Source organism: Coregonus clupeaformis, unplaced genomic scaffold (genome assembly GCF_020615455.1).
Source record: "Coregonus clupeaformis isolate EN_2021a unplaced genomic scaffold, ASM2061545v1 scaf0421, whole genome shotgun sequence".
In the NCBI taxonomy this organism is placed as follows: Eukaryota; Metazoa; Chordata; class Actinopteri; order Salmoniformes; family Salmonidae; genus Coregonus; species Coregonus clupeaformis.
In genome coordinates this window covers 91,310-101,822 of record NW_025533876.1, presented here as the reverse complement: position 1 = coordinate 101,822, position 10,513 = coordinate 91,310, and the positions used below count along the sequence as shown (strand labels likewise).

Sequence of the window (10,513 nt, the reverse complement as noted above, 5' to 3'; positions counted from 1 at the left end):
AACACATTTAAATTTTCCCCCTTAAACCACTTGAGTGTTGCTTTAGCAGTATGCTTAGGGACATTGTCCTGCTGGAAGGTGAACCGCCATCCCAGTGTCAAATCTCTGGAAGACTGAAACAGGTTTCCCTCAAGAATTTCCCTGTATTTAGCACCATCCATCATTCCTTCAATTCTGACCAGTTTCCCAGTCCCTGCAGATGAAAAACATCCCCACAGCATGATGCTGCCACCACCATGCTTCACTGTGGGGATGGTGTTCTCGGGGTGATGAGGGGTGTTGGGTTTGCGCCAGACATAGCGTTTTCCTTGATGGCCAAAAAGCTCAATTTTTGTCTCATCTGACCAGAGTACCTTCTTCCATATGTTTGGGGAGTCTCCCACATGCCTTTTGGCGAACACCAAACATGTTTGCTTATTTTTTTCTTGAAGCAATGGCTTTTTTTCTGGCCACTCTTCCGTAAAGCCCAGCGCTGTGGAGTGTACAGCTTAAAGTGGTCCTATGGACAGATGCTCCAATCTCCGCTGTGGAGCTTTGCAGCTCCTTCAGGGTTATCTTTGGTCTCTTTGTTGCCTCTCTGATTAATGCCCTCCTTGCCTGGTCCATGAGTTTTGGTGGGCGGCCCTCTCTTGGCAGGTTTGTTGTGGTGCCATATTCTTTCCATTTTTTAATAATGGATGTAATGGTGCTCCGTGGGATGTTCAAAGTTTCTGATATTTTTTTATAACCCAACCCTGATCTGTACTTCTCCACAACTTTGTCCCTGACCTGTTTGGAGAGCTCCTTGGTCTTTATGGTGCCGCTTTCTTGGTGGTGCCGCTTGCTTAGTGGTGTTGCAGACTCTGGAGCCTTTCCGAACAGGTGTATATATACTGAAATCATGTGACAGATCATGTGACACTTAGATTGCACAGATGTGGACTTTATTTAACTAATTATGTGACTTCTGAAGGTAATTGGTTGCACCAGATCTTATTTAGGGGCTTCATAGCAAAGGGGGTGAATACATATACAACACTTTTCCGTTATTTATTTTTTAGAATTTTTTGAAACAAGTAATTTTTTTCATTTCACTTCACCAATTTGGACTATTTTGTGTATGTCCATTACATGAAATCCAAATAAAAATCCATTTAAATTACAGGTAGTAATGCAACAAAATAGGAAAAACTCCAAGGGGGATGAATACTGTATGTGGTAGTAGAGTAGGGGCCTGAGAGCACCCACACTTTAATGTGTTGTGAAATCTCTTGTGAATGTATTGTACTGTTTTTAAAAGTGTATAACTGCCTTAATTTTGCTGGACCCCAGGAAGAGTATTTGCTGCCTTGGCAGCAGCTAATGGGGATCCATAATAAATACAAATACAAATACAAAATGCACCACAGCCTGTAGTAAATATTTGCTGCCAGTCAAAATATACCCTGTGTGTTAAAAATATGGATTTTGTGGCATCATTGCTACATTTATAAACCGTAGGGCTCAAGTGTCAAATATGTCAAAGAAACAGATTTTTTTTTTGGCTGCGTCAGAAAAGTTTTTGGGACTAAAGGATTTTACATCCCAGGCTCCCAACTACATCGGTTCCGTTTTGGGGGGAATCCTGTTTCCATTCCGCACAGTAGGTGGCGGCATGCACACTAAATTCTGCGAACTCAATATACCATAGAATAAGAAAATCACACGAAGAAAAGGAAGTACGCGAACAGTGAACAAGAACAATTTCTACGTTAGCGTTTTTATTGTTGTTATTTAGACGTGTATTAACACCCTGGAACTCGACATGTCACTAATTTAACTGCACAGCATCCCATAGTCTACTTACCCAATTTGCGTTGGAGGCATGACTTGGTTGATGGATTGTGTCTAGGTAAGGCTAGCTAGCTGCTAACGTTAGCAAACAATGGCTAACTGTATGGTTTTTCACACTCAAATAGCATCCGTCATGGAGGTGCTTGCGAATGCAGCCGTGGCAGACATCTGTAAACTCGTTGACGACGACTATGCAGTGTTTCGTTTGGAAATAACTCAAAGCCAGAAAGAAAACGGGGCATTGCGGAGGAAACTACAGCTACTGGAACTAAAGGTGGCACGGGAGCGAGCAGAGAGGACAATGCGAGAGAGCGTTCTCCCCAGTCGTCCCAAAAGTGTCAAAATCCTCGACCGATACAGAGGAATGGCAAGAGGTACATTTGGCATTAGGTCGAGGCTGTGGGGTCTGTCGCCCCGTTCCCCACTGCACGTGTTCAAATGCTAACTATGTGTACACGACCAATAAAATGTGTTTTGATGTGTTACCCAGAATTGGGTCATGATCCGTTTTTGGATAGTATGCAATAATTCCCCCGATGACTTTGCACAAGACATATCATATTCTTACCAGATTGATTTACTGCATTTCCTATTATTTATTCATTGAAAATAATATTATGCATGGAAAATAATCAATCGATCTATAAATAGTATATCAAGAAGTTATGCAAAGTGTTACCTTACATCCTTGCCAATTCTAGACAGTGTCAAAACTGTAAATAGTGTACAATATAGCGTTGAGCATTGACAGTAGCTAACCTAACAACCTATTTTCCCCCAATCACGCTCTCGGGTGAAGGACATCTCATTGGAGGCAAGAGGAGCTTTGTGAAGCCAGCAGGATACAATACATGGCGAGATGACCAACCAATCACTGTTGATGAGGGGAGTGGAACCTCGACCCAGAACGTTATCGTGATAGAGGTTAGTGTAATAGTATTACATCAAAATTACAGTGCATCAAATGTGGCCAGTTTATTTCAGAAAGACTCCCCTCAGCTATTCACTTGCTTACATGTATATCCTCATTAATCTGCCTTAGGGGAGCTTGTGAGACTTCCCTAAGGTATTGTTATCCAATTCCACACATTTATCGGAAATCACCTCCGCTCTTCTTGTGTCAGTCTGAAGATGCAGAGGCTGCAGGTTCTGGGGTCATGCAGGAGAGGACCGAAGGAGAGGACCCACGACACAGCAGAAACAACCAGACTGAAGCGCCCCCTGTAGCAAGGGAGGACCTCACCACCGCCACCGCTCCCCACGCCAGGACCCGACGCAGCATTACGAAGGTCAGTGGAACGCCATCCTCAAGTCAGACACAGAGACTAACTGTAACACAAAGGCTTTTACACAGAGAGACTGGGGCTGTGGCGACTGGTCTGGCCTCCTGCTCCCGGCTCAGAGTATTTATATTACTGTAATCTGAGTCAGAGGACGGTTCATTCCCATTGGGACTCAGGTGACGCGTTAGAGACAGGCAATGATCCATCTTGTTTTTAAAGTACAGAGATGGACCCTGGCAACATATCCTTGGGTTTAAAGACACAGACTGATCTGTCTAGAGGGGATTGGAACCGGTACAGTAGGAGTGTATACTCTGAAGGGTGCCTAGATAAGAAAGCGGCGGGTCTGGTCGTAGATGAGGTGAAAGTGGAGGGCGACGCTCCTCCCACATGGAATCCAGATAGTCACCTAGGAGACGGACACTCATAGGGCAGAGATTTCTTAGATTACAGGGAAAGCTTAGAGACAAATGTCGCGACCCACTCCCCTTTACACACGCTTAAGGATTGCGATCCAGTGTCCACGTCGATGGGGCCTTCCGATTCACACAGCCGCATCCTTTTCGATCAGTTATTGAACTCAAACCACAGGGCTAGAGCCCAGGCTCAGGGAGGGGGAGCCACATCAGGCAATAGTAAAGAGAAACGGTTCCTCTACATGTTCTGTAACAAAGGCTTCAGCTGCCCCCAGAAGGTGGAGATCCACCAGAGGGGTCCACACATGGGTGAAACCCTTCAGCTGTACCCACCTGAAGATGCACCTGAAGGTTCACACTGGGAGAAATTCGGCTGCCACCTGTGCCGGGGCAGTTTTTCCCACTCGTTCAGCCTGAAGATCCACATCGGCGCAAGGCCATTCGCCTGTATGCACTGCGGGAAGAGGTTCTCAGAGAGGAGATACTTCAGGATACACCAGCAGAAAAAACATGACACTCGATAACATAGAAAGTAACCATTACACTCGAAAGCTTTTGACGTTTATATCAAACCCTGCATTAAAAACAAAAATGAATTCATTGTTGTCAACAGAAAAGATCCACAGATGCATTTGGAATAACGAGAGTAAAAGATTTCAGTGTTGAATATTCCTGAGTAGAATATTGCATCCAGACGTGTGATATACACTGAGTGTACAAAACATTAGGAAAACCTTACTAATATTGAGTTGCCACCCCCCTTTGCCTTCAGAACAACCTCAATTCGTCGGGGCATGGACTCTACAAGGTGTCAAGCGTTCCACGGGGCTTTATAACCATTATAGACTCACTAAATACAGTGCATTCGGAAAGTGTTCAGACCGTTGACTTTTTCCTCATTTTGTTACGTTACAGCCTTATTCTAAAGTGGATAAAATTATTTTTTCCCCTCATCAATCTACACACAATAATCCAAAATGACAAAGCGAAAACAGGTTTTTTGAAATGTTAGATTGGAGTCTACCTTTGGTAAATTCAATTGATTGGACATGATTTGGAAAGGCACACGCCTGTCTATATAAGGTCCCACAGTTGACAGTGCATGTCAGAGCAAAAACCAAGCCATGAGGTTGAAGGAATTGTCCGTAGAGCTCCGAGACATGATTGTGTCGAGGCACAGATCTGGGGAAGGGTACCAATACATAATTCTTAGATGGAAGATGTTTGGAACCACCAAGACTCTTCCTAGAGCTGGCCGCCTGGCCAAACTGAGCAATCGGGGGAGAAGGGCCTTGGTCAGGGATGTGACCAAGAACCCTATGGTCACTCAGACAGAGCTCCAGAGTTCCTCTGTGGAGATGGGAGAAACTTCCAGAAGGACAACCATCTCTGCAGCACTCCACCAATCAGGCCTTTATGGTAAAATGGCCAGACAGAAGCCACTCCTCAGTTAAAGGCATATGACAGCCAACTTGGAGTTTGCCAAAAAGCACCTAAAGGACTCTCAAACCTTGAGAAACAAGATTCTCTGTTCTGATGAAACTAAGATTAATCTCTTTGGCCTGAATGGCAAGTATCACGTCTGGAGGAAACCTGGCACCATCCCTACAGTGAAACATGGTGGTGGCAGCATCATGCTGTGGGGATGTTTTTCAGCGGAAGGGACTGGGAGAATAGTCAGGATCGAGGGAAAGATGAACGGAGCAAAGTACAGAGAGATCCTTGATGAAAACCTGCTCCAGAGCACTCAGGAGCTCAGACTAGGGCGAAGGTTGAGCTTCCAACAGGACAACGACCCTAAGCACACATCCAAGACAACGCAGGAGCGGATTCAGGACAAGTCTCTGAATGTCCTTGAGTGGCCCAGCCAGAGCCCGGACTTGAACCTGATTTAAACATCTCTGGAGAGACCTGAAAATAGCTGTGCAGTGACGCTCCCCAACCAACCTGACAGAGCTTGAGAGGATCTGTAGAGAAGAATGGGAGAAACTCCCCAAATACAGGTGTGCCAAGCTTGTAGCGTCATACCCAAGAAGACTCAAGGCTGTAATCGCTGCCAAAGGTGCTTCAACAAAGTACTGATGAGGAAAGGATCTGAATATTTATGTAAATGTGTTTTTTTATTTTTAGTACATTTGCTAAAATTTCTATTAACCTGTTTTTGCTTTGTCATTAGATTGATGTGAAAAATATATATTTTAGTATAAGGCTGTAATGTAACAAAGTGGAAAAAGTCAAGGCGTCAATACTTTCCGAATGCACTGTATAACCTACACACTAACAAACACCTACTGTAATATAGTTTTGTCAGGTTTGTCTGATGATTACTTTTTTCTCATCATAGCTGACTCATATTTACCCACAACATCATATTTATGTCCCCCATGATGGGTTTAACAACAATGAAGTCATTCTGTAACTACAGCATAGGACTCAAACGTAGTGTGGATGGGTAAACACTCCATGTTTAAAGTGTGTTTATTATCTGTGTGTGTACCTGTACGCACCTGAGGGAGTGTATGTCTGTGCAATCTGTATCACCTGTCTCTTCCAGGAGGAGGAGGGTCCAGAGGTGCTGCTGGTGAAGGAGGAGGGGTGTGAGGAGGGTCTGGGGAACCCTGAGGGGACCATGGTCATGGAGGACAACCAGACTACACCTCCTCCTGAACCCACAGAGGAACCAGCTGAGCAGCACAGGACCACACACAGTCTCACTGAGGTGAGCCCACTGTGAACTACTGTCTGAATGGTATTAGGTCAGGGCCCGTATCCACAAAGCCTCACAGAGTAGGAGTGCTGATCTGGATCAGTTTAGCCTTTTAGACTATTTAGACAGGTGGGGACCTGATCCTAGATCAGCACTCCTACTCTTTGAAGCTTTGTGAATACTGGCCCAGGTCTTGACCATGCCTTTGAATTATACAACTATTAAAGAGTGTCAAGTAATCAAATTAACTAACATGTTTGCATAGTACTCAGTAGACATGGAGGATGGGAAGCCTGATCTGCTGCTAGTCAAAGAGGAGACAGTAGAAGACGGACCAGAGAGCATTGATCTGCTGAGTGGACTAAAGATGGGGCAGCAAGGTAAGGGAGAAATACATATAGCCTACATACAGTAATAGATCTTCAATGGGAATTGTGATGTGCCTGATTTATTATTTTTGTATTAAACAATATGAGTACTTCATTTATAAAACGATATCAATACAAAAATTAACAATATGATGTATATCAACATAAATCAAATCATATTGTATTGGTCACATAAACTGAAAATGTATGTCATAAGCTAGGTTTCCATCCAATTGGTGACCAATTTTCATTTGAATATGATCAAATCTGCGCATTTTCCCACCGTTGGTGTTTCCAACAAACTGACTTGTTATGGATAAAAAGCAGTGCATAATGACATAGTACACATAAAAGGTACTTTTTCCACTTACGTTTTCATGTACCTAATAAAAATCTAAAGGTCAATGTGTTATCATCACATTTTCAGCTCTACTGATAGTTGTCACAAAAACTGTTGCATTAAATAGGAAATAAACCCACTCTGGTCTTGGCGAGTGCGTTCTAGCCAACAGCTCGCAGATACAGTGCGGGTAGGCCAGCCCACATGATGAGATTATTATGGATAAGAGCAAGATTTTTATTTGTCAAACGGCAGCCAAGCGTCGACCATGTCACCAGAATAAGACCCTCTACATTTAATTGAAAGGAGCAGCTGAACACTTAGTTCATCGTAACTTATTTTATCTGTAATAAACTGGATGCTTTCCCGAGTCGTAGTGGGAGGACCACACAACATGGCATCGCATGACTCCAAGTTTACTTTGAAATGATGGTTATTATATCAATATTTGCGCATAAAAGGCATTTCCACCGCCATTTCTCACATAATTAATTTTACAGACAAAAAGATCCCACCATTTCTAGCGTATTTTGTTTTGTCGACTTTTGGAACGTTTAACGACAAATTTGCTGTTCCATCAAGCCTGTTGTGACATGTTTTATCAGGCATGTACTTTACTCACATAAGAGTTTGGATGGAAACCTGGTTATAGACATCATCAGGCCATGTCTGCGATTTTTATCTGTTGTGTCGTGTTTGTTAAGTCTGGATTGTAACATTTGCCGATAGGTGTTTGGTTGGAAGCTAACAGAGGAGACTGGGCTGCCATCTTGGATTCCCAGACCCAGAGCGGTGCAGCCATGGGCCCAGGGGATGACATCACTGAGCAGACCAGGACCAGAGGCGACATAGTGGAGGTCAGTGGATGGGACAGCGTCGTCAACTCTGGGCTGGGGAACAACACTGTTAACCACAACCAGAAACAGACAGTTGAACACAAAACAACAATCGAATTTAGTCTCTATGACAACAGACTCGCTGACACCAGGGCGAGGCGTAGATTTGGTCTGCGGGGACGGGGAGGTGTCCGTATGCGGCGGGAGAGAACAGACACAGACTCGGCTAGCGATGATCCGTCCTGCTCCTATAGTTGTGATTCAGAGAGACTGATGGCGCCTCAGGTTAACCCCCTAACAGGTGCTGCCTTCAGCCTGCCTTCTATAGGATCTATCAACTGGAACATGGACCCTGCGACAACACAGACACTCCCTGGCCTTCATCCTCCTCACACTCTCATGTTAAATGAGACCTCAGACAATGCCAGTGCCTCAACACTAAATGGCTACACAAGCCCATTGACAAATGACTGTAGTAGTAATGCTATCAGCAGAACCGATGGCAAAGAGAAGTACTTCCCGTGTTCGTTCTGTGGGAAAGCCTTCAGTTTCCCCAAACAGGTGGAGATCCACCAGAGGATGCACACGGGGGAGAAACCGTTCGGCTGCCATCTGTGTGAGAAGAGGTTCTCCCACCAGCACCACCTGAAGAGGCACCTGAAGGTCCACACGGGAGAGAGGCCATTCGCCTGTACGCACTGTGGGAAGAGGTTCTCAGAGAGGAGCAATCTCAGGATACACCAGCAGAAAATACACACGGCCCATGTATACATGTAATGTAGCACTAGTTAGTTCGTAGTTAATTCTGGTGGTTTTGGATGTAGTAGGGAACTGGATGAGTTGAACTGAGGAAAGAATGAGTATGATGAGGCAGAGTAGACGATATGGTGATGGTTGGTGTGATGTAAAAATGCTTTACTGATGAAAAGTGACAACCCTGTCCTGTTTGATGCTGGTGTTTTATAGTGAGATAATGATATGCCTTCATTTTTACTTGACGTGAAGATGTGTAATGTTAAACTTTTTCCAAAGTATTCTAAAATGTATTTTATCAAAGCGAGCGTACCAGATTTACAGAAAAGGTAAAGTGTTACCATAGGGAGAAGTTATTCTACTTGTCACGTATTGTTTTGAATAATAAAAGTACTTTACTTCATGTTATGCGCGTATGACCATTTTGTAGAAATTTTATTTTTATTTTTACTCTGTGCTGTGACTTGGTTAGGGACTGAGTTTCCCTTATCTCAGTCAAACCAAAACATTATACTTCATTCTTTAATCAACACATATGGACATTTTTTTATAATAAAGTCCAATAGCTCCATATTGTTAGGTACTTGAATCACAATGTTAGAAATGGGCTTGACTGTGGTTAACATTTTATAATGTCATGTTTCTGTGTGTACAGCAAAGAGTTTCTTATATAAACATTTATATGCTATTCTGTACAATTTGCGTTTTACAGTCCGCAGTCCATGAGGACCTGCTGATATCTGTTGTTGCTGGCGGGAGAGACTGGACCTCTGAAGCGGCTGGTCACAAACCTGGCCCCGGATCACGACCCTGGATCAGGAGCCGTCGCTCTTCCTTCCCGAGTCGGAACCAGGACGCAACCGTGAGGGACAGAGGCTCCACAACCACACTGAATAACTTCAGTCCTGGTGGTCATCAGAGAGACAGAGGCTCCAGTCAGGGATCCAGTCTGCAGCCCAGACCCTTCTCTTCACAGTCTCAGTGCAGGGATGAAGCAGAGCCTGGGGCTGATAGACCCTCCTGTTCCTATGATACAAACACTACAGTATCCATGATGAACAGAGCAGGTCACCCTGGGCTTCAGCCTTCACAGAGAGTGGTGGGAGACCACCCTGATGGTAGTCTAATAGGAAGTCTGTCTTCTCCTTCAGGGTCTCGTCTAATGCCTGGTGACTGGGTTCATAGAAGGCCTGGGTCTAGCCTTCCTTATCTACCTCATGGTTACCCCACGAATACAGACAGGATCAGGATGGGTGTTCACCACGAGAGGCACCTAACACAGCACACAATCCCAACAACACCCAAACAATGGCTAGAGGTCAAGGAGGGAGCTCAAAGACTAACCACCTGAGGATGGTGGCTCCTGCTTCTACTTCCTCTAGTGTCATTGGGTCGGAACATGGGAGGCCGAGGATTAGGACGGACGCCGACAAGCCATACACCTGCCCCACGTGTGGGAAGCACTTCGTTAGGGCAAACTATCTGAAGGAACATCAGACCATTCACAAGAAGGAGAGGCCCTTTAAGTGAAAACTATGTTACAAGAGCTTCTCCTTCCTGACTAACCTTATCAGACATTGGAGTGTCCACAACGGGGCGAAATCCGAGCAGTGTGGCTTGAGATGTGCACGGGATATCTGGGAACCATTCTTTAGCTGACATATTTAGGGCCGTATAAAATCATTGTTTTCTCGAAATCACACATTTAAAAAAATTGAAAAACAACATTTGATATTTTAAGTCCACAACAATGCTTAAATCAAATCATGAGAACGCATTTGAGGACTGGGAAAAATACAAGATATTTAGATTTGTGGGTGTAGTTACCCTTTTAATGCAAGTGTGCACCAGCAAGAGACTATCTTTTGGTTGTGATGTTTCTGTAGCGCTCAGGTGATTGCAGAGTTTGCTAAACAAATGGCCACTGGATTGAAGCAAATAATCAAGCCAGGTAGGCATAGGCTACATTGTAGTTAACATTTAAATTAGAAGGTTTTT

General features: G+C 44.2%; 1 protein-coding gene across 2 annotated transcripts; it reads left to right on the top strand.

Annotated features, from left to right (window-relative positions):
* Positions 1-6,312: 6,312 nt before the first annotated feature.
* On the top strand, positions 6,313-10,491 carry LOC123481109 (endothelial zinc finger protein induced by tumor necrosis factor alpha-like). Of its 2 annotated transcripts, XM_045215309.1 has the most exons (3): positions 6,313-6,598; positions 7,656-7,783; positions 9,228-10,491. In XM_045215309.1, exons 1-3 carry the CDS (start codon positions 6,496-6,498, stop codon positions 9,864-9,866), a joined length of 870 nt encoding a protein of 289 aa, XP_045071244.1. In that variant the 5' UTR covers positions 6,313-6,495; the 3' UTR covers positions 9,867-10,491. The 2 variants fall into 2 exon arrangements, with proteins under 2 accessions (XP_045071244.1, XP_045071243.1); XM_045215308.1 differs by lacking the exon at positions 9,228-10,491 and having other exon boundaries at positions 7,656-8,918.
* The last annotated feature ends 22 nt before the right edge of the window (positions 10,492-10,513 follow it).

Bases quoted from the DNA above. Each gene is read 5' to 3' on its own strand.
- LOC123481109 (XM_045215308.1), top strand. From the start codon at position 6,496: ATGGAGGATGGGAAGCCTGATCTGCTGCTAGTCAAAGAGGAGACAGTA. The intron at 6,599-7,655 runs GTAAGGGAGAAA...ATTTGCCGATAG, and splicing joins ACTAAAGATGGGGCAGCAAG to GTGTTTGGTTGGAAGCTAAC.